General features: G+C 40.9%; 1 protein-coding gene across 1 annotated transcript in view; it reads left to right on the top strand.

The window, feature by feature from the left end:
* The window catches only part of IMPG1 (interphotoreceptor matrix proteoglycan 1), a 115266-nt gene that overhangs the window by 13060 nt on the left and 77642 nt on the right, over positions 1 to 24564 (top strand). The window contains 3 exon segments of the mRNA XM_004422049.3: positions 13796 to 14029; positions 20470 to 20636; positions 20902 to 20930. Of these exon segments, the coding sequence (XP_004422106.2) occupies positions 13796 to 14029; positions 20470 to 20636; positions 20902 to 20930 (430 nt within the window).

Here is a 24564-nt window from a genome sequence, read left to right as displayed (position 1 = left end):
TTAATTTTTTGAGGAATCTCCATACTGTTTTCCATAGTGGCTGCACCAGTTTGCACTCCCACCAGCAGTGTATGAGAGTTCCCTTCTCTCCACATCCTCTCCAACACATGTTGTTTCCTGTCTTGTTAATTATAGCCATTCTGATGGGCATGAAGTGATATCTCATTGTAGTTTTGATTTGCATTTCCCTGATAGCTAATGATGTTGAACATCTTTTCACGTGCTTGTTGGCCATCTGTATATCTTCTTTGGAAAAATGTCCGTTCAGATCTTTTGCCCATTTTTTAATTGAGTTGTTTGTTTTTTTGGTTGTTGGATGTATGAGATCTTTATATATTTTGGATATTAACCCCTTATCAGATATAGGGTTTGCAAACGCATTCTCCCAATTGTTAGATTGTTTTTTCATTTTGTTGAGGGTTTCCTTTGCTATGCAGAGCTTTTTAGTTTGAAGTAGTCCCATTTGATTATTTTTTCTATTGTTTCCCTTGCCCAGTCAGACATGATATTTGAAAATATGCTGCTAAGGCCAACATTGAAGAGCATATTGCCTTTTTTTTCTTCTAGGAGTTTTATGATTTCAGGTCTTACATTCAAGTCTTTAATCCATTTTGTGTTAATTTTTGTGTATGGTGTAAGATGATGGTCTACTTTCATTTTTTTGCATGTGGCTGTCCAGTTTTCCCAACACCATTTATTGAAGAGACTTTCCTTTCTCCATTGCATGTTCTTGACTCCCTTGTCAAAAATTAGCTGACCATAGATGTGTAGGTTTATTTCTGGGCTCTCAATTCTCTCCCAGTGATCTGTGTGTCTGTTTTTGTGCCAGTACCATGCTGTTTTGGTTACTAAGCTTTGTAGTATATTTTGAAATCAGGGAGTGTGATACCTCCAGCTTTCTTCTTTTTTCTCAGGGTTCCTTTGGCTATTTGGGGTCTTTTGTTGTTCCATGTAAATTTTAGGATTCTTTGTTCTATTTCTGTGAAATATGTTGTTGGAACTTTGATAGGGATTGCAGTGAATCTATAGATTGCTTTAGGAAGCATGGACATCTTAGCTATGTTAATTCCTCCAATCCAAGAGCATAGAATATCTTTCCATTTCTTTGTGTCTTCTTCAACTTCTTTCAACAACGTTTTATAGTTTTCAGTGTATAGATCTTTCACCTCTTTGGTTAAGTTTATTCCTAGCTATTTTATTCTTTTTGTTGCAATTATAAATGGGATTGTATTCTTAATTTCTCTTTCTGCTACTTCGTTGTTAGTGTATAAAAACACAACTGATTTTTGGATGTTGATTTTGTATCCTGAAACTTTACCATATTCACTTACTATTTCTAAAAGTTTTTTGGTGAATTCTTTAGAGTTTTCTGTATATAAAATCATGTCATCTGCAATTAGTGACAGTTTCACTTCTTCCTTTCCAATTTGGATCCCTTTTCTTTCTTTTTCTTCCCGATTCTCTGGATAGGACTTACAACACTATGTTAAATAAAAGTGGTGAAAGTGGGCATCCTTCTCTGGTTCCTGTTCTTAGAGGGGTAGCTTTCACTTTTTCTCCATTGAGAATGACATTAGCTCTGGGTATGTCATATATGGCCTTTCTTATGCTTAGGTACTTTCCATCTATACCCATTTTATTCAGAGTTTTTATTATAAATGGATACTCCATCTTGTCAAATGCTTTCTCTGCATCTGTTGAGATGATCATGTGATTTTTATTCTTCATTTTGTTAATGTGATATACCACGTTGATTGATTTGCAGATGCTGAACCATCCCTGCATCCCTGGAATAAATCCCACCTGATCGTGGTGTATGATCTTTTCAATGGATTGTTGTATTCGACTTGCTAGTATTTTGTTGAGGATTTTTGCATTGTTCATCAGTGATATTGGCCTGTAATTTTCTTCTTTTGTGTTGTCCTTGTCTGGTTTTGGTATCAAGGTACTGTTGGCTTCATAGAATGAGCTAGGAAGCTTCCCCTCCTCTTCACTTTTTTGGAAGAGTTTGAGAGGCATAGGTATTAAGTCTTCTTTGAATGTTTGGTAGAATTCACCATGGAAGCCATCTGGTCCTGGATTTTTATTTTTTGAAAGGTTTTTGATTACTGTTTTGATCTCCTTACTGGTGATTGGTCTATTCAAATTCTCTATTTCTTCTTGATTCACTTTTGCAAGGTTGTATGATTCTAAGAATTTATCCATTTCTTCTAGATTACCCAATTTGTTGGCGTATAGCTTTTCATAGTATTCTCTTATAATCTTTTGTATTTCTCAGGTGTCCATTGTAATTTCTCCTCTTTCATTTCTGATTTTATTTATTTGAGCCTTCTCTCTTTTTTTGGTGAGTTTATATAATATATTATATATTTTTTATTTTATAATGTTCCAAATATATCCATTAGGTTAAGTTTAATCATATTTTCAATCTTCTGTATCTATATTGATTTTTATATGCTTGTTCTATTAATTACCAAGAGAGATCTCTAAAATCCACCTGCTATTATTGTTGATTTACTTTATTGTTCGGTTAACTTTTGCTTTATATATTTTGAAGTTATATTAAGTGTGTAAAAATATAACTTGTTACAGCTTTTTGAAGACTCTCAAACTTCTTTCATTATGAGACTGTCTTCGTCTCTGTCATGCTTTCTGCCAAGTAAGGAATTTTGTTCCCTGGTGTGCTGGAACTGGCGCATACTAACTTATAGGAGCCAGATGCACACATCTCTTCCCAACTCGGTGTTCGGTAATATCACATTGCTGGCTTGACATCAGCCATGGGGGCATATTAACACTTGAAATTGGCAAATGCTACAAATCAGGCTTTCTCATCCATCCCTAAAAGCTGGTTATATTAAACACTTACCAGCATAGCTCTGACTTCATTTAATATTAGTTTAGCTATACCAGTTTTCCTTTGGTTAGTGTTGGCATATTATAACTTTTTTCCATCCTTTTAATTTCAGCTTCTCTATATCTTTTCATTAGATGTGTCTCTTAAAACAACATATAGTAGGATCCTTTTTATATGCAGTCTGACAATCTCTGCCTTTCAATAGGAGCATTTCATACATTACATTCAATGTGTCCCAAACACTGCATGGAAAATACTTGTACTAAAAAATTATTAGTTATTTATCTGAAATTCGAATTTGACTGTGTTCTATATTTTATTTGCTACATCAGGCAATCCTATTCCTATCCTATTCCTAGCCCTAAACCTCAGAATAGAATGGTACCAGATCATAGTAACAGCTGTAAGCACATTGTAAATGTGCCAGGCCTTCTGCCAAACTCTTTATATCTATTTTCTCATTTAATCTTCAAAACAAAACTATATAATATGCAAACATTAATCCAAAACTATGGTGTTGGAATTATTGTTATACTCTTTTTACATTAAAAACAGGAAGCATATAGAGATTATTTGCCCCAGTTCAGGAAGTGGCTCAGGAAGGCAGAGCTGTCTTACTGTAACTTCAGCCCCATAGGTACTCAAAATGAGGTTTACCTTTCTTCTCTGCATAAACTGTGATAGGTCCTTATGCATCAGAAAGATTTACAGCTGTTTCTGTTTAATCTGCTCCAATTCTGCTCTCCTTCAGTAGTTAAAATATCGTTCATTTGTGGCAATATATGCACCAATGCCGTACATGTACTTCTCTTCACTCAGAATTTCCAACGTACTCCAAGATTAAGGTTTACATGAAAGCACTAAAACTAGAGCAGTGTGTTTCATGGTTTGCAATACTAGAATCATGAGCAACAAAAAGGTTCAGAAAACAGAGATGCTGGGCTAAATTAGAACTGATTCTGATATGAGTACTTCAGACATGGTAAGAATCTACTGAGATAAATATGCCCAAATATGTAGCACCCCTAGGAATCACAGGGAGAAAGATACCCCATGTCCTGGCAACCCAGCACAGCTGGAACCAGAAGGGAAGTGGGTATTTGGCACATGTCATTCATGTGTCCCATAAGCAAATCCACATTCCTGCCACCTGATATTTCCTTAGTGCACTCCTAGCTTCTGAAGTTAGCTTCCTCTTGAATTTGGAGGAATTGTTTTTATAGGCTCTTGGTAGGTCTCTGTGAATTCCTGCTACTTGTCTTCCCCACCCACTTCCAAGCAGATCCTGGACTGATCTGCTTCCAGCTTGTGAATGACCTGGTACTATTCCAGCATACCCCTTTGGTTTCCATATCATTCAAGCTTTGTGTCAAGCCAGGCTACAAAAATGCTCTGAAAACTATAAGGTCCATACATCTGTGAGGTACAATTGCAACTCATCATCCACATATCTCAGATTTTCTTGTAAAATTCTATCTGATTCTCTTATCCATAATCTGTGTATTTATTTAAACTCCACATTCTGAAACCTATGGAGATAGGACCAAAAAAATATACATGATGGATTAAAAATTGGGAAGCAGAAGCAAGGAAATCGGTTAGTAGAATTTAAGTTAATGTAAGGATGAGATGATTAAAAGTGGCTTAATGGGGTTGTTCCTACATGTATACAGAGAAGGTAGCTGCCCACACAGGATGATTTGTGGGCTACTAAAAAATCCAGCTACTAGAAAAAGCACTGGTTTCTTCTTTGTTAGCTCCTGAAAAAAAGCCGTAGGTAGGCCAGCCAGCAACTTGAACACAATTGTTCTCACCTCAGTTCCAGCCTATTTACTTCAACCTGATCTCAGCCCCAAACCAACTCCACTCACCATGTTTTCATAGTAATATACTTTACAGTTAATCACAGCTTATAGGAATATCCTACTCTTCTAACTTTCAAGACTGGCTTATTTGGAGTAGAAAGGATTTTGCTGATTTTGCTTATATATTCATGTGAAAATCATTTACAATCCTTACCATTTTAAACTTTCCTGCTAAAATTCTCAAGTAAATTTAGTGCTCCATGAAGAAGCAATGTGTTGATCCCGTGGTTTCTACAACCTCTGACACAATACTGCAACCTGAGGGCACTTGAGAGTCAGGGCATTCCTACTGTTCTGGAGATGCAGTGGAAACAGCACCGCTGGAACTGGCGGCGGCTGTGAGTGGACCTCAGCCAAGAGGCAGCATTAGAAGTGATTCCATGCCTTAGCTGAAGGCAGCCGTGTATAAGACCTTCAAGCCACCTCATGACAAGGACCTTAGTTGTGTTTCTCTCCTCTTCCAGGACTCAGGAGGCCAGCCATCTCTGAGAACACTCCTACCCTTCTCAATATGCCCTCCTCTCTCTCCCCACAAGGGGTAGTTGAGGACTTTCTTTTCTGGGTAGTTGAGGACACAGCCCTGCTGGCCCCCTGCCTCTTCACTCCCTGACCTTTAGCAGACCTGAAGAATTCACAACTCCGCCTGTTCAGAACGTCGCCCCCCTGGGCACAAAAGAGACAACCCCCTTTCTCTTTTCTATCTCTCTCTTCCACCTCGGTTCTGATCCTGCCCACTCACCCAGCTGCATATGCCCTCAACGAGAAGCGCCGTTTTGTACCTCAGCGTCTCACCTATAGATTTGGTTCTTCCTCTTTTTTTAAATGCAGTGAGATAGAAGAAGGGCTCAATACATATGTGTAGCAATCTTCATTTCTTGTAATGGTTTTCCAAGGTCCTAACCCTTTTCCTTTTGACAGATCAAGGGTAATGACTAAATCTGATTTTTCCAATGAGAAGAAAGATACTGCAACTGCTCTAACTTTCTGAGAGAAGGGAGCATGATTTCATCCCCAGTAGAGAGTTGTGCTGCTCAGCACATGCCAGTCTGGGAGGTAAGGGAGGCTGCCATGGCATCCAGGTTTCAAAAGCCTCACAGAGGGAGATGGTGTGGCGTCTACCCATGCATCGCTGATAATCAGTCTGCATGCTGACTATTGTGCGAGTTTATTTACTTCATAGGTCAGTAAGGAAAATCACTGGAAGCTTCCTTAATTTCTATGATCCTCTTTCGTATCATTTTTCCAACAAGCTTTGACTCTCAGGCCACAGACTGGGGTTGGCATTATGGAAGTTTGCTGGGAACTGCACGTAGGAACGGGGGAGAGAAAGCAGTGCACAGAAGCTCCTGTGTTCTCCACTTGATTGTGCAGAAAATAGTGTGCCTATAATCCATGCAATTTTCTGAAACAGCATTGAACAAGGTATTCAGTGTATCTGCATAATTTGTTGAGACATATTCAGGTATGTTAAGCATGGTGTACATTTAGCTGCCCTTGCTCTTTGGAGAAAATTTTTTCAGGTGTGTAATTGAGCATTTCTACTAAAGTAGGGGGCAGGCCAGGATATAATAGATCACAAACAAGCTGAGCATTTGCATAAAGGCCACAACCTTTCACTCTTTTTTGGTAAGGTCAGGAAAGTTTATGCAAGATTAAATTATTATTTTTAATAACTTCCAGTCATTGATTTGGTCCTGAAATGTTATCCACTTTCTCTCTATGGAGTTCTGTTCTTCAAATGGAGGGTTTTATTCTGTAGGAATTCCAGTAACTTTTGTCTCTACTCCTGTTAATTCATTCATTAAGACATTGCGGCCTTCTCCCTCAGGAAAACATAATGGGCTCGCTAAGTGCTTATACCAGTGGCTGGTGCTTTCATAACAATGCTTCCGTGAGTGCCCCATTCTCCTTTTCCTGTTGTCTTTTACTGTCACTCCATGTGTACGGTAATCCTGTATTCTAAACCTGTAGGGTTAGATGGCTAGAAACTATTCCTCTACAAGAGAGAGTTTGGCGATGAGTGGTCCAAACATGTTGGTAAAGATCCATTTGAATACACAACCAAGAGATAGATTCACGGGCAAAGCTTAGCCCTAAAAGGGAAATTTTGTGAGCAGTCTATGACTAGAGGCCAACTTTGGTATAGAAAGGAAAAAAATAAACTCTTCAGAGATATGACAGGGAGATGATGTGAACTGTAATGGCTTCCAGGATGCCAGTCAACATGAAGCCCACGTAGCCACCAGACTAGAACCTAGAGTGGAAAAGATACTTTTGACTGAGAAGCTACCTCCACATTAGCTGGTAGGTATGCTTAGGCAGTGCTTAGGCAATCTAATTCAAAAACAGTAAACAAAGGATCAACAACCCAATATTTCAGAGCTGCCACTCTACCCTTGGCTAGATTTGACTTTTTCTTAGGATAAAGTAATGTTTGATTTCAGTGTTTGAATCCAGTGGTTGTTTCATTAATTGCCCTTTCTATATATTTGGAAATTTCCAAACGTGCCATAGCTACACTGGGTTGCAGGATTTGGGTCAGCTCCAGGGTAGAATGGCTAAAGAAATTTAATTTAACCCCAAATTTAAACCTTCAGTATCAACCACTTTCCTTAGGCTATTTGCAGTTGCCCTGCCCATGACACATCCTCCTTCCTGCCCACCTAATATTTCCCACCTGCTGGCCTTTCATGAGAACCTCCCAACCCAATGGGAATCCATCATCGCAGCCTTTTCTCAAATGGTCTGTTTTGCTGCAAAATCACCACCCCCATCAACAAATGTCAATACTCTAACATATACAATTCTAAACTCATAGAAGTGATCATTGGAGTTATATTTTCCAATGTTCAGTTTTCAGTATATTATGTGTTAGATAGCGACACCGTCTGGTGAAGTGTCACAACAGCATGTTGAACATACCAGGCTCTACGAGCACACCGCAATGGCCAGGGGCAGGAGAGAGAGAGAAGGGAAAAAGAGGAGAGAATGAAGGTGGAAAATATTGGTAGCTTGACGCGTGGTATCAGAGGAATCCTCACTCATATAGGACCTTGCTTTGTTTTTGGAAAGGAGGTAAAGACAGATGTTTCAAAGAGTTTTACTGTAAGTGTGAACAGAGAAATGGGTCAGTAGCTGGAGGGGAAGTGGTATCAAGAGAGCATCTTAAATAGAAGGGAAGAATAATAGCATGTGTGTAGGCTGATAAGAATAATCCAGTAGAAAGAAGGAGAATAACGATGTAGGCGAATAAAAGCAGGGTTTCTGAAAGAACATCCTTAACAGGTGAAAAAGGATCAAGTGCATAAATAAAGGAGTTGGCCTTGGACAGGAGCACAGACCGCCCATCAAATAGTCACAGGAGGGAAAGCAGAGTACATGAGCACCAATGCAGCCAGTGAGCAGAGGTGGTGCTGGAAATTTGTAAAGTCTCTTCTGGCTCCTCTTGTTCTCGATAAAATGTGCAGCAAGGTCATCAGCTGGGAGTGAGAATTGGCAAGAAGTGCAGGAAATCTGAGACAAGTTTTGTGTAGGTCTCCAGGAGAGTGAGGAACTCAATGGACCCGGAAATTATAGTGTAATACTACTTAAGGATCATAAATTTAAAGTGAGTCCAAACGGTTGTTTTTCTCCAGCCATATTCAGCTACAAGGGTGCAGGTGAGGAGCAGGCAGAGGGTGGGGTTTAACCATGGTTATGGTTTTGCCTATCAAGTATAACCATTGAGGGGCAAGGGAATGGAGGGCTTGTTATCCTAAAGAGCCAGGCAATATTAATATTCTTTCCCATGTTTTTAATTGGTTCCATTTATCATTTATTTATTTACTCCTGGATAAATTGAAAGTGCCTGGGAATGCTGACTTTACTAAAACATTTTTTATGCATAAACCCTCTCCTGTCTGTTCTTTCGGTTTTCATTCACAAACGAATTTTTTATTTGTCTTTTCACTTAGGATATTACCTTTAATAAGATGACTGTGTCCAAAGCCTCTGATACTGGACACTGTAGAAGGGAGAAGAAAGTTAGAAGGGAGGTGCAATAACGTAGGTGGACAGGACATATGAAACTGTTTTTCATGGTCTAATGGTTTATAAAACAAATCTCGAAAACATATATTGCAAAAGACCCATTACTATTTCCACAGGAATTTTCCATTAATTCACTAAATGAATATGTACTGCATGTCTGTTGTGTACAAAACATTGTACTAGGTAAACACCAATGTGACTTGGGGAGAGGACAAGATTACAATGCCCAGGTATTTGCAGTCTAAGAGTGTAGATATTTGCCAATACAAAGGTCTTTGCAACCTAAAGGGGGAAACTCATATATTTACAACAAACTATTGCACAAGGCACGACAAAGCAAGCACTACAACACGAGTTCCACGACATCTGTTCATCTAATTTGCCACTGCATACCATACTCGGCCTGAAACGTAGTAGGCACTTAATGAATACTGATGAACCAGTAAATGCAGTGGAGACAGGAGCCACACTAGAGGAACAGGAGGGAGCAATGAAGGAATTCTGAACGTGGGATCTGACAAAGCTTAAGACAGAAAGCTTAGAAGCTGCCCTCGAAGGAAAAGCAGGAGCCTAACAAAGAGGGAAGGAAAGAGCGCTCCCGGTATGCATGAACGACAGGAGCGCGCGGAAGCGCAGCAGACCTCGGGCATGCGCACTGTCTGCGCTGCGGACAGAGGCGCGGTACCCGAAAGAGCCGCGCTGCCCGGAAGTGAAGTGCAGGGATGGTCGGATCCAGGAGCGCCTACTCAGCGCTTAGCTGTGCCCAGCTCTGTTTTAAGTGCTGCCCACGCAGGAACTCATTTGATAGCACAGAAAACCTTTAAGGGAGGCAGTGTTATTCCCCATTTCACAGGGGAGGAAGCTCAGGCCCAGAGAGGTCAAGTCAAGGACGTCCAAGTTATAGAGCTGGTAAGTCACAGAGCCAGTGCCCTGGGTACCATTGGTACTATTAAAACATTTTGAATCATTGAATGACCTATGATTTGTGTTGCTACTACAGTTTTCTTTCACAAATAATGAACGTATTTAAGTTAAATTTAGAAAGTAAGCATATTAGCTGTTTCTCTTCTGTATCTTGAAGTTCTGAATATTCAAATATATTAATTTCCATTTTCCTCTTTTCCTCATTCAATGATATGATTATTGCCTAAAACTATTGGCTTAAGGGTTGTTTTGCTGGAGTTTAATCTGCAATATAAAATAATACAATTGCATTTGTTTTTCTCCAAGTTCATAATATATTTAATTAAATTTTTCTAATATTCTTATACTATGGGAAAGATGGGGCTTTTTTGTTGTTCTGAAATCACTGTGCCCTTCTCTTCTCTTTGTAACTTTGAACTTCATCCAGAGACAGTTGTTGATGGCAGCCAATTCATCATCACACAGGTTATGCTCATGTTTTGTCATCATCTTAGAGAAATATTTTCTGCTTCAAAAAATTTTCCCTTCCTCTATTAAATATGCTCCCTTTTTATAGCGGTTCTTTCAATTATCAATTCAGTCTTGTTAAACTTTTACCTACTCTTTCCAAATACTTATATAAACTAAAAATATCAAACCCATGAAAATGCATCCAAAGAATCTGTGCAAGTTCAGTTCAATATCAACGTTACAATTTGTGCAGCACTGAGCACGGCATCTAATGGGATCTAATTGCTTTACACAAGAGTGCTTTCATTAGCTCCAGCAAGTATTAGCTCTTTTTCCCTCACTGAACTTTGTAACATTCCAGGTTTCAATTCTTTAAAATCTTTGGTTTATTTTATTTAAAATCCTTGGGAAAGACACATACTTTGTCAGTGTGGCCTGGCCTATAAAAATCCTTGGACCCAGGTAACCCTAAGCCCTTGTTCTCAGAGACCTTGCCCACCTCTTGTCTAGCGATGACTTGGAGTGGAGGCACAGAGGATTCTGATCCCTGCCCAAGTGACAGTATCATCACAGGGTCCCCTGTGGTTGGTCTAGGTAATCTAAAGGAACACAGGCTGACATGTCTGATACTTGAGTATAAAGGAAACCAGAGAAAGGTGGAAGATGTTTAGCCTACTGTAAAGAAGTGCCTAAAGTAGGGAAAATATGAGGAACTATTTATGGAAGTATCTGTAACTTGGTCTTTGATTTACCAGAGGGCAGAAATAGGACTAATGTGTGGAAGCTACTGGAAGGTAATTTTCAGTTCAAAGGAAAGAATTATTTAAATAGAGATATTCAAAAATGGAACAAGGTGCTTCCTAGAGGAGGGGGGCAGCCATTTGTTGAATGTTTGTCTTGGGTCTCCTCCAGCAGGGAGATACTAAATACTGGGTGACTGTATAATTTATTTTCCAAACAAGGGCACATTTGAGAATGAAAGAATAGCAGCAACAAACTAGGCTCTCCCCAGCAAACCAAATCTCCTGTCATCCTAATTCACCCTTGTTGTTGACCATCAGCTGTGTAGACTTGACATGTGGAGAACAGGGAAAGACTGACCCTAGGAGGAGAAAGGGAACAGGGCAGAGCTTGTGGGAATGCTGAGAACAGGGCAAATCTGTGACCTTCTCACTTCCCTTCTATTCCCACCCTGATAGGAAAAGGTCCAAAGACCCAGATCAGGCAGGATCTATGTGAGCAAGCCTGGATATGAGCAAAGTGTTAAGATCCAGGAGGATCCAAGTGGAAAAAATTCCAGGACAGGGGCATTGTTCCCAGAGCCAGGGTGGAGGAAATACTATTCCCAAACCAAGTTATACAGAGAGTTATATCAGAGCGTAGTATAAAAAAGTAAGAACAAGACCAACCCCAAAGGACAGAAGATTGTGGAGGTGACAAAGTGGAGAACAGGACCAGCCTAATAGCAGGACCCCCTCACATTGTGGGCAGGTGCTGTGGGAAGAACAAGAAGTGCAAGGTGCATGCGGAGCGCGGTTTCCCTAAGTACAGTCTGTGCTCACCACACCACACAGGCCTAGGATTATCCAATGATGCACATTTTTCCCTCCATTTTTAGTGGCAACTGAACTATAATTACAAAAACTTTACTACAACTTACCGCACTCTAATCTATAAGCATTTGAAAGGGTTATTAAAAATTAACATTCCTAAACTAAAATCCCACTTTACTAACTGCATTGGGCACTCGTGCCTGCATACTCAGCTCCTATCCCCCTCTTGTACTTTGCCCCAATGTTGGACAGGCACCTTCTGCTTTGCCCTGCCAACCTGACTCAGGGAAAACTGACCCCACTCCACAGTTAGAATGTACCCCTCAGGGTGAGCCCAGTCCCCTTCCCTGTGATCACTTGGCTCAGGTCAACAGCACTGCACATCCCTTGGCAACTGGCCTTGGTCCAGGCACACGGCATCAGTCAGCCATACTTTATAGAAAGGCCGTGTGTTTCAACATGAACAAAGGCAAGCACGTTTAATTTGGTGGAAGCCAGCCTACGGATAAGGTCACCACATGAGGAGACTGAGTAAAGAGAACGGGAGAAGGGGAGAAAGGCAGAGCCGAGGCTTCCTTTTCACCAGGCATTCCTCTTGTGTGCAATAATAACTTCCTTATTGTTTAAGCCAGTTTAAGGTGGGTTATCTTGACTCTTCAGCTAAAAGTATTCTTACAGATCCATAAAACAGTGGTTCCCAAACCTGTCTGCATATTAGAATCACCTGGAGACCTTCAAAAGTTGCTGATGCCTGTGTTCCACTCAGAGATAATGATTTATTAGTCTGGTGTGTGGCTGGGTGAGCAAATTAATCTCTCAGCTCCCTTCCTTTCTGGAGATTCCTAAGAATTTATCACTGCCCAAAACCAACAGAATACTCTGAGACTCCTCAGAGTGACAGAGAATATGTGTTCCCATCAGGACTCTGTCCACCCCCCATAATGAAGGAGGGACTCTTATGCTTTGCAGCAAGATTTGAGTTTCTCTGCAGCTACCCCACTTGGATTTCTGCTTGATTCCTTTGTCTGTACAACATTTCAGAAGATATGAGTTTGAGAGCCTCTTTAGTATAATGGAAATGTAAATCTCTGTAAACCACTTGCCTGTGGTCTCAAGGAGCCATAGTGAGTGGTCCCAACTGTTCGTCAACAATTCCTTTCTCAAATGGTAGATGGATAAAAGGAAAGAGATGGAGTGGGAGAGGAGAAATGGAGATCTGACCTCACTGTTAACATGCTCTACCACCTCTAAGCCTCAGTACCCTACTGCGTGGTAAACAGAGAAGAACAGTCTGTTTCATCTATGTGATAGAGCTTTTGTGATATGAGATGATTTACATATGACAAAAAAATCAAAATAAAAAAGTGCTCCAAGAATGTAAGTTATTACAATGAGAGATCTAGAGAGTTAAAAATGAAATCTAGAGCTGATCCTAACAGACACAGCAGTGCCAACAGGATGACCTGGCTTGGGAGTTAAATCCTCTTCGACCTTGTCTCTTTGCCCTCTCTTTCGTCTTTCTTCTCACTACCCCCATAAAATAGCAAGCTTGCTCTGTAAATGCAACTCGAAGACATGTCCTTGCCCCACCTCACTTTCAACCAGATTGCCACCCTCTGAGCCTCGCCCATATAGACATCCTAGGGCTGCCAGTAACTGACCGGGAGGTGGTTTTGTCACATTTTTCCTTAGGTTTTTAGAAGCACTCCGTTTCCTCATCAAGAGTACACCTCTGGGTGCCGCAGTGCTGTATCATCCCCCACTTGGATTATAATGTCTATAAAAGAGGCATCTCTCGGGAGGCTTGAGTGCTAAATAGGGAGTGATTTTTAGAGAGATGTGTAGGAAATGGTTTGAATACTTGGCAGTTCCTAAAGGCAAGATGATTTGAGACATTGGTTTTTTTAAAAAAAATACACTTGATCAGCTCATTACACTATTCCCTTATTTCTGAAAATGCCTTGTCATTGGAATGTTACATTTGGTAGTTGCACCCAAGCAGAACTTTCATAAACCAGTGGATGACAATTTTTAGTTTATTCCATTCATTTGTCATGTGTGTCACATATATCACATAAATGTATGTATTTACCAGGAAATCGATCTTTCTTTTACAGATCTCTCCATTAAAATATACCATTCTGAAACTAAAGATATAGATAATGCCCCAAGAATCGAAACAACTGGGAGTACTGCAAAAATGTACAAAGTGTCGACCATGAGACGAATATTCGATCTGGCAAAGCATCGAACAAAAAGATCGGCACTTTTCCCAGCTGGAGTTAAAGTCTGTCCACAGGAACCCATGAAACAGATTTTAGCCAGTCTTCAAGCTTATTATAGATTGAGAGGTAAGGAAAGATATGACACCTGGTTAGACTTTGGTTCTTTTCATCCCTTCCCTACTGATGGAAAATCCATCCATAGGTTATCTTCAGCCCAAAACTTCCAGAATCTCTCATTTAGTCACAAGACTTATAAAAATCATCCAACTAATCTGAGAGTAATGAATAATAAACATTCAAAACTGTGGTAGATATCTGCTCTTATGTTTTAAAATAATGTCCTATGCAACATACAATCATTAGGACGTTTAACAAGTCACCAGAAAGGCTTGGCATCTGGGTTTTACCTCTTTTTTTAATTTTTGCTAAAGCCCAATGTTGAATTTTAATGTTGTTATTGTGAAGTAAGAAGCACAGAATGATTGCAACATCAAGAATCTGAGCAAGTTGATTTATGATTTAATATTGCATTTTTCAAACGCAACATTACAATCCAGATCCTCTCTCCCTTCTTGATAAGTTTAAGTTGTTTATTGCTGATCCAGCAAAAATTTCTGAAGCTTGGAAACTTGGAGGGACGTCCGGGGGCAGAGGAGTCACAAATTAACAGCAGTTACCGAGATGTAATGCAGGGCTGTTAACAAGATTTCCAGCACAATTACTATGATTCCCAGCAGAGTTGCCCGAGTGCAATTTTTACCCAAGACAGCATCACAGGATTCTGATAGCTTTCCCAGAAATCATTATGGAATTCAGTCACATCAGAGCCATCAGTGGCTGTCCTTGTCATCCACTTGCCACGGATGAAAAAATTTCCATGGCTGCTTCTTCAAACGAAAAAACAAAGGATCTTTGGTAGCTGCTATTAACTTCTCCAGGTAGCACCAAATAATGGAAAGTATCTTGTCTACCTGAAGCCTACACTCGATTCATCTTACAGGTGAAAGTTGAGGAGGTTTACCAGTTTCCACCTTTATCACATTAGATGTTTGCTTCCATTCCAAAAAGCACGGCCACCCTGCCCTACTTCAAGCCCATTGACTAGAGCAAGCCAGTTCAGTTCTCACTTGTGATGTGTTGCACATTATGACAACTGAGAACCCATTTCATGACACTAACACCTTACAAAGTTCTTGAGCATTTACATCTTAAGATGTGCAAGGGTTGAATTCATCTGGGGAGTTCTTACTGGGTTTTGGAGGCATAATCAACTAAGTCTCAAAAATATTAAGCCTTATGTTCCTCATATGCCTCATTTTATGTAGAAGTGAAGTGATATTTGCTTTCTGACAGAAGCCACACCCACAGAGAAATGACAAGTCCTGGATCATGGTCAGAAGGAGGACTCTAATTATAGAAAATCAAGTGCACTACATTAATATTCTGAGGTCCTAGCACAGCACCTCTGCATAGCAGGTTCTCAGTAATCGCTTGTTGATGAATACAGGAGGTAAAGAGGCCATTGAGAATGCAAAGAAAAGACAGTGATGTGTAAATTATTCACTTTGAATGTGCCTATCTTTGATCAGATAGTGACACTGGTAAATTCCATGTTATTTGTTCACAGATAGAAGTATAAATATATAATATATGCATCACAATGAATACGAACACAACTAATGCTAACTATTTTCATGTAACTTCTAATTCTTTATGACAGTCACAAATAGAAATCATCACAGATATTTGTAGAATAGACTGTTTATTGCTGCAACCAAATTTTTAGCTCTGAATTTTGTGCTTAGCTCTGTATTCTTGATTAGGATTGCCTCTTTGATTCTTGCTTCCCTGGATGAAACAAGCCTCTGTTTTTCTCCCCACTCCAATGACAGTCCATTATCTTTATGGCTGCCCCTGGGTGACATGAAATTTTACTATTCATCAACATGGATTTCTTAAGTCTAACAAATTGGTTCACAAAGAAACAAGAAATAAGACAGCTACAAAGCAGTGTTCCTTTGACAGAGTAACCCTTATTGGTCTTGTTGCTACTTTTATAAAATTATCTGTTCACATCTTTCAAACTTAGGGGGGAAAGCTCCCAAATTCTTCAAATCAAATGAAATATTGAGCTGTTTCTTTTAAGTGAAAATGTTCTGAGCTTCATGGTAGAATCATAAACATGTTCATCCCAAAGCACAGATGCAAGAGAGGCCAAGTTTGTTTCTGGTCATCGCCCAGGCGGAACCCTGTGCTCCTACCCAGGCAAACTCCGTGCTTTGTGACCACCTCCCCTCCAACCTCCACCCCTCCTCACCTCTCTCCCTCCCTCCCTCTCTCTCTCCTTCTCTCTCTCTCTCTCCCTTCCTCTGTCTCTCTCCTTCTCTCTCTTGCCCCCAACCTCAATACCGAAAGCTAGATCTTTCTTTCACATTAATGTGTGACTTAGAGACACTTAAAGATGCAGGGAATCCTAGTTCTTGCTACTCCAAGTGTGGTCCCCAGACCAGCAGCATCACCATCACCTGGGGACTTGTTGAAAACGCACTCAGATCCCACACCAGACCTACTTTCAGAATCTACATTTTAATAATATCCCCAGGTAATCTTTTTATACTTTAAAGTTCTAGAAGCACTGGTCTAGAGAACATCTAGCAACAACCTTGTTGTGCAGTTAGGAAAAGTGAGATGGCATGCTCAGTCAGGGCCACATTGGTGGCAGAGCAGGGTTAGAACCCAGCATCCTGACTCCCACTCCAGTGTTCTCTCTCCATCTAATGTGTACCCAACCCTGTGGTGGGCATTTTCACATACCATTGGTCTAACCTAATCCTTCCAAATATGAATAACTATCCTGGGCCATGCCTGGCCTCCAGGACATGTGTTCCCTGGAGTTCTTCCTACGTCGTCACACAGTCTAGGGTATGACATTCAGCAGAAAAGCTGAGGCTCTGTGGTCAGATTTCAGGCATTGGCCAGCAACTGTGGAAAGACTGGGGAGGCAAGGCTCTGGATTTCTCTAGAATGCGTGTGCCAGTCCTTCTCAGTAGATTCAGAGAAGGATGGTGCAGAACAGGTAAATCAAGGGGTTAGAAGAATCCAACTTTCAGAAGTTTTCAGACTCCTCCAGCCCTGAGATCCTTTGATGCCTCAATTTTCAAGGGCTCTTTTGAAGCTCCCTGGGTAAGGATGGGGGACTATCCTGGGGGGTCATGGGCCCATGCTCCTGTTCTCCCAATCACAGAAGGATTCTGTGCCCTGGTTTGTCTTAAGCTTCCAGGAGGCCAGAAAAATGACATTAGAGGAGCCACCAAAAAAACCTGCCCCTCTAAAAGAGTCTAAAGAGAATCTACTGGTCCCTGTCTCATCCTTAACATTTTGATCCCTGTAAACTACAATGCCCCAGGGAGATAATACTTCAAGCGGCTTCAGCCATTCATGATTCAGAGAGAAAGTTCTCGCAGAGCCTTTGTAAAAAGCAGGTCTTAATGGGGACGGGGTGTTCTGTGTCCCTGAGATGGGAGAAAGGGCCGCTGGGAAAGGAGGAGAGCTGGGAAGAGGCGGGCACCAAAAACAAGCCTTCAGTTGGGCTGAGATAAAAGGAAAACTTAATCTGAGGCCAAAAGCAACACACCGGAGGGTGTGTCTAAGTGTTAAACAGAAGGATTATCACATTTTGTCCTCCCAGGTGTTTCACACTTGGATGTTGTCGGTGAGGGTCGCCGACATGAAGCCCTCAAAGGCAGTGGTAGTTGAGTCTATGTATTGTTGTATCTCTGGCACTTAGTGGGTTTTGAAAGAAACTAGCAGGTCCCCTGGGGAAAGATGGTAGGCGAAAATAACATCCCCAGAGCGGGGTAGAGTGTGTTGGTAGAAGGACAGCAAGTGCAGCCAGTTTGCTTGGACTGGACACACAACTCTGAGGGTTTGGACAAATCTAAACACCCAAGTGTGATTTCCTTCTCGCATGGTCTGTAGACTCTTTTTTTTTTTTTTTTTTAAGATTTTATTTATTTATTTATTTTCCCCCCCAAAGCCCCAGTAGATAGTTGTATGTCATAGCTGCACATCCCTCTAGTTGCTGTATGTGGGACACGGCCTCAGCATGGCTGGAGAAGCAGTGCGTGGGTGCGTGCCCGGGATCCAAACCTGGGCTGCCAGCAGCGGAGCATGCACACTTAACCACTAAGCCATGGGGCCGGCCCCCTGTAGACTCTTGATGAGAGATGAAGGGCAGAATATTGTGTGATGATTGATTCTGGGAAGACATTAAACCTCTCTGGTCCTTGCCTGGCAGGAGACAGACCATGCTGGCAGAAGTGGGTTCTCCACGGCGAGGCTGTTCCATTGCTTTCCAGGAGGGCTGACCCCTGTGACTTCCCCAAATAAGGCAAACTCCATGGCCCATTTGAGGTGGTGAGACTGCACCCACTCCTGACTTTGTGGGTTCTAGTCAGGTGGCTGCTGGTAAATGACCTGAGCTTCTGTTGGTCTGGAATCCTCTTTCCTCTTAAAATAGAAAGCTAAGGAAAATCCAGACAGAATCATGGAGAGTAAGAGAGGATAAAGCATGGCAGTAAGAGTCTCCAAGCTGGTCTTCTCTCACCTTGTTCCTCCCCTAAACCCTCTTCTTAGCACAGTAATCAGAGTTTCTCTAGAAAGTTCAATGATGTCAGCTTCTGCCCCAGAGCCTCCAATCGCTCCCAGTTCCTCTGGACGTAAAACCAACAGACTGTAATCGCTTATAACAAAAGTCATCTCACCTTTTTTCCTCATTTTACCCCCGAAAATAATTTTTAAACTATGTACCCCCTATATGCTTTTCAGTTGACCTCTAAGGTTTTTCATCATAAGTTTAATTAATTAGATAGGATGTAACTTTTGGTGAGTTGTTTATATTGATATTGAAAATAAAATAAGAATTAGAGCCTTCATGTGTATCCAGTGGGATCTACCACAGCCACTCAATACTTACATCAAATACTCTTAACAAACACGTGAAGGGACTTTCCTTAAAGGAGGAAATGTCCCATGGTTCCTTATCTCCACGTACCCACATTTCCATTCCACTTCCCACGTCAGAGTCTTAATGCCATTTATTTTATGCTTGAAAGCCTTTTACTGGTTACTCTAAAATACTTCTCAGTAACAAAAATATGTATATAAATTGAAATTACATTTTTATTTATTTCCTGTTACTATAGGCTTTATGTGTACGAGGAAATTTCTTCTGGATTCAGTTGCGTTTATAGTTATTTTTAATATATAATTGGTTAAAACAGATATACTATAAATTTGACAAAAATTTTAAGTAAGTTTTTGTTGACAGCTGGATATATGGTCAGACACAGGTTTTGTGGGTACTGATGTTTATAAATCCAGAATTAGGAGCAGGGCTTTGGAAGGGGCCAGTTTTAACGAAGGGCGTGGGGCTTAAGCTTCATTAGCTTCCGCCTCTGGGCAGATGGGTTGCTTTGATTTTGTTCCTCTATTAGTTCATGTGCCGCTACATATTATTTAAACTGTGTATTGATAAAAGGAGACAGATTTTAGCATCAATTTTATCCCTATTCTTTCATTTAGTTTCACTAAAATGCTGAGAAGACTTGTTACATAAGCAGAGGGGAACAGATGGAGTTTTGTTATAGCAATATCCTATTCTTTGAGTTCCTTTGGCGTTATAGGCTAACAATCACATCATGATCTGTCATCATTATTTTTAATGATCTATCAGCTGTCGACTCCATTAAGACTCCTAATCTGTTGAAAGCAAAGAATCAGAAACCACCCTAGTTGCAAAAATGCGTGTTGCCCCTCAACTAAGTTCACTTACTTTCTTAACCTCAACACTGTTGTTTCAAATCATCCCTTTGTGTGGCAACCTTGAGGTACTGTGCGCAATAAGATTAGGGGAGGATGAAGGGGGAAGGATGATGACCAAAGGGAACATGAAGAAGGAAACAGGTGTCCTTGGGCAGCCCAATTTTAAGAAAGCATATTAGGGGAGCTGAGACCTAGAAATTGACTCTCTTTTAACCTGTCTGTATGCCTGGTAATCCCTTGGAAAGTCTTCACATACAGCCAGGTGCCTATGCCCAGTTGGAAGACTGCTGGCCACAAGGCCCCACACAACCTGTGTTCCCTGGACCGCATCGCTCTCTCTTCATCCTCTTACTCTCGACCTTGCTCTGGCCACATTGACCTCCTTGCTGTTCCTTCAGTGCCTCTGGCATTCTGCAGCTTTGGGGGCTTTTCCCAAATGGCTCAAAAGTCACCTTTACAGCGAGGCCTTCCTCCACCACCCTATTTTGCAGTCTTACACACACACACACACACACACACACACACACACTCATATTCCCTAACTTCCTTCTTTTATTTTTCTCCATAGCACATGTAGGTGCTCAATAAATATTTGTTAAATGAATTAGTTTCTGTGGGCTATAAACTAGTGTGTTGACTTAAGCCACCATGAAAGAGCTTTCCATGTTCTAAGATTGTGCTTGGGTTGGGAGAAGGGCATCTTCTTAGGATCTCTTTTCCACCCCAATGGCGCTGCATTGCAGTGTGTCAGGAAGCAGTGTGGGAAGCGTATCGGATCTTTCTGGACCGCATCCCTGACACAGGGGAATACCAGGACTGGGTCAGTATCTGCCAGCAAGAGACCTTCTGCCTCTTCGACATTGGGAAGAATTTCAGCAACTCCCAGGAGCACCTGGATCTCCTGCATCAGGTGAGCCCAAATGCTGACTGATTGGAACCTGCCTGGAGAGCTCCCAGCCTCCAGCCCCTGCCCCTCGTGAAGCGGTTTCCACAGCATTAGGGTTAGTTGAAGAAATGCCTGGGGACGTCTGATAAAGCCAACAGGAATTTTATTCTTGCAAAATAACGCTGTACAGGTAGTTGAAGTGAAGTTAAAGGGAAAAGGGAATGAAAATAGACTGTAGCTCTTCAGTTGGCATTATCTCCTGGTAAAATTACTTTTTATCTTTCTGCAGAGAATAAAACAGAGAAACTTCATTGAGAGGTAAGTACCCATAATAGAGAGCTGCATGCTCTTGACTTTCGAAAAGATCATAGAATAGAGGGAGACTGAGCTATTGGGTCTTTCTGATATTACATCATCCACTGAGATCTGAACAGGTTATTCTGACAGAAAATTTATGCATATATTGTGCTGAAGAGAAATGAGTATATAAGAGGGAGATGGATCAACCTTACAGACTGAGATAGACGTTTGCACTATGTTTGCAGATAGAATGAACTCATTATGATGTGATAAGTATCTAATGTGTGTTTTCACTTATAAGATATAGAACAATTAAAATAGTTTGATTTTTAGAATTTATGATAAACTATTAGTTACATCAGGAAAATATTTAATACAATTAGAGAGCAACCTGAATTTTGAACTCTCCTTTAGTATTCTGTAAAGTGTTAGTATTTCTCAAACTAAATTACTGAAGCTCTGAGCCATACCCTCAACAAGAACTGAATCAAATAAGAAAATCAAAATGCAAAAAAAAAGGAAGGAAAAGTACATTAGAGAAAATGATTAAAGAAGAGAGATGTTGTTGCCAAACTCTAAACTCACAAATTACATATGTTTTATAACATTTAGAAATCTAAATCTGAAGATAATAACACTACAAAGAGAGACACCAATTTGGGTGCATGAATTACTGACAATTCTTTATAATGCCTTTCACATTTGTTCCTTCATTTCTATTCCCTTTGCCAACAACATGGTCCTGGACCTTATTAATTTACACTGTGAAAAATGTCAAACCTGATCTCACTAACAGATTTCCCTGCCTCTAACCTCTTCCCCTCCTTAACCTGCATAACTGCTGCTGGATTAGCAAGTCTGCAGTAGTCCTTTTTTTGCATTGAGCCCTGTTCAGTCGTTTGGAAAGATTCCCATATCTTCCTCTTGCCCTTCTGAATACCCCCTCCCACCCTCCCCACCCACTCTGTGTGCAGAAGGCTGAGCGGGAAGGACTGAATCAGTGGTATCTCTTGCCCTCTGGCTTCTGGGTAGGGCCAGCCAATGGGGAGCAGGGGATCAGAGGAAGGGAGGAAAATGAGTTGAGTGAACTTATCACCTCCCCTCACCCCAACCTGCAAAGTCTTTGAGGGCTATTGGCCTCCTTCCACTTCAGCTCGGCTCCTGTCAAGCAGCCCTTCCCACAGAGCCTTCTCTGTCTCTATTCATGGTGACTGCACCACCCCTTTACCCCTCCTGGACTAGGGGAGGCTTTAGCACCCCATTGTTACCAACCCTGAGGTACTGCACTCACCCTTGTGATTACTGTTGCACGCTTCCACAACTTAGTAAGTAACCCCTTTTTTAAACTTAGCTCAAATTACCCCACTATGAGTGAGCCATCTGTTTTCCACCAGGACCTTCACTGAGGTGGAGGCCGAACTAATGAATCAAGGCCCTTCAACCCCTGACCTTTCCAACTCTGCCTCCTGTTACCCACGATCCCAGTGCTGCCACCCTGCACTTCCTCACTGCCACAGACCACACCCTACTCATCCTGGACTCTGACCCCTAGCCTTTCACCCTTACCCAGAAGACCCTGCCTTCTCCGATCCACCTACCCAAACTCCTCTCTTTTTAAGCTCCAAGTGGAGTCCCAGCCCCCTGTGAATCCTAACAGCACATTTGAGCCCACAGCAATCTCTCTCTGCTTTGACCTTTGTACTCTGTTCAGCACTTAGATTTTCATTGAACACTTCCTTGCTTTATCCTATTTCCCTGCGAGAATGTAAACTCCTCAAGGGCAGGAACAGTTTCATGTTTCTCCAAGAACTGAGCAAAGTCCTCATGTATTTTGTTAATTGATATGTCTATTGAGCCACTTGTCAATGAATTTTAAAATGTTATTGCCAGATGAAATAAGTAATTTAGGAAAATCCTAGTACTAGAGAGTTAACTTTGTTCACAAGACAGAGATGTTCACTCTTCTGATTTAAATATAGGATGATATTTACTTACTTTTGTATTTTCAAAAAAAAGAAAAAGAAAGCAAAGCAGAGGCCATCCATAAGAAAAAAAATTAACCACATGTACCAAGACTTGATAAACATTAGAAATTATAGGAAACAATTACCCAAGACAGAAAGAGAAAGAAATAGAATCATTCCATGCACTCCTGTGCCTGCCAGCATTGCTAGAAAGAATGAAGGAGCAAGACACAAACATCTTACATTAGCTATGATTACCAAGTTGTTAAAAAAAAAAAAAGAAAGAAAAGAAAAGAAAAAAAACACTCTCTTTTACTTAAAACTTTTCCAAGAAAACAAAACAGAAAATTTTCTCACCTGGCTAGTCCATAAATCTGCCAGTTTCAAATGACTTTAAAGTAAAAGCCAGTGGAAGAACCCAGAGGCCCAGCTTCCCAATTGCAGCTCCTCAGTGGTGGTCTAGACTGCAGGTGCAATGGCAGGATCTCACCTAATGGCACAGGACAAGGAACTAGCGTCTGACACAGGGTCCCACACAAAGTGGGCTGTTGACTTGTAACTAATGCAATAGCCAGCATTTTAATCACTACTCTTCTTGGCTATTTTCTTTTTTACAGCGAAGTAAAACAAGGATACCAAAGTTACAATAGGAGGAAGGAGACTTTACTATAAACAAAGATCTATAAAGGGAAGAAAAAGAAAGAAAGAAAATTGTCTAAATTACAAATGCTCTAATGTTTCATATAATGAGGGTTTACTAAATATGATCTCCATAAAAACTATTTATTAAGCACTGTCAACATAAATAACCAAAAATCAATCTATAGATTAAAAATGAGGTGAGTTAACTATACAACCAGTCTGAGGACTATAGACCAGAAGCATTATCTCCACCAGGGAAGAAAGCATTCTGGGAAAGCATGGTTTTCAGTACAGTTTTATACGTTTTTAGAACAAAGAATGTGCATTAAATAGGCCCAGGATACATATTCATCAAAGTTTCAAAGAGGTATTCAGTTGCAAATTAGCAGGTCAACCTGACCCTGATGTTGGGAAAGGGAATTTACGTTCAGGAACACTGATACCGGCATTACCGACACTGGCCTGGTGTTGGAGGAGGGGAGGTATGCATTCTTATCTTCACAGAGCGCATTCTGTTGCTTTGAGATAATGTTTAATTCATTCTTTCCTTTAATGGTTAAAGGATATACAATGTGTGTTTGATAGGCCATAAGTCAGGCTGTAGTTCAGGCCAGAATATCTACTCCATATACCTCAATATGTGAAAATTTCTTGTCAGCACATAGCATAATACCAGCAAAAATAAAGAAGAATACCTAATTCCAAATTCCACTGTACAGTCTGAATTTATATTTGGCCTGTGTGCACCAATAGTCTTCCATGTATACAACAGACACCCATTCTGACTGGTCTGAGTGCATGCCAGGCTGACTGATAATGTTGTGTCTATCACCCCTATTAGCACTTTGGCAGAGTTGGGTGTGGTAGAAACGTGTGGATGGTCCCTTTGGCTATGGCCAATCTGGATGACTCTGCAACAACAGAGCACCTAGCCACTCCCCTTGGTCTTCCCATCATCATGAGCCACAGAAAATAGGGTCAAATATATAGGTCAACTATGACTATTTTGTGCTAACACAGACATAATCCTTTGGGACCTAATAGCT

Source organism: Ceratotherium simum, chromosome 19 (genome assembly GCF_057802395.1).
Source record: "Ceratotherium simum simum isolate JZ-2026a chromosome 19, ASM5780239v1, whole genome shotgun sequence".
NCBI lineage: Eukaryota > Metazoa > Chordata > Mammalia > Perissodactyla > Rhinocerotidae > Ceratotherium > Ceratotherium simum.
This window is presented reverse-complemented; position numbering and strand designations above follow the sequence as displayed.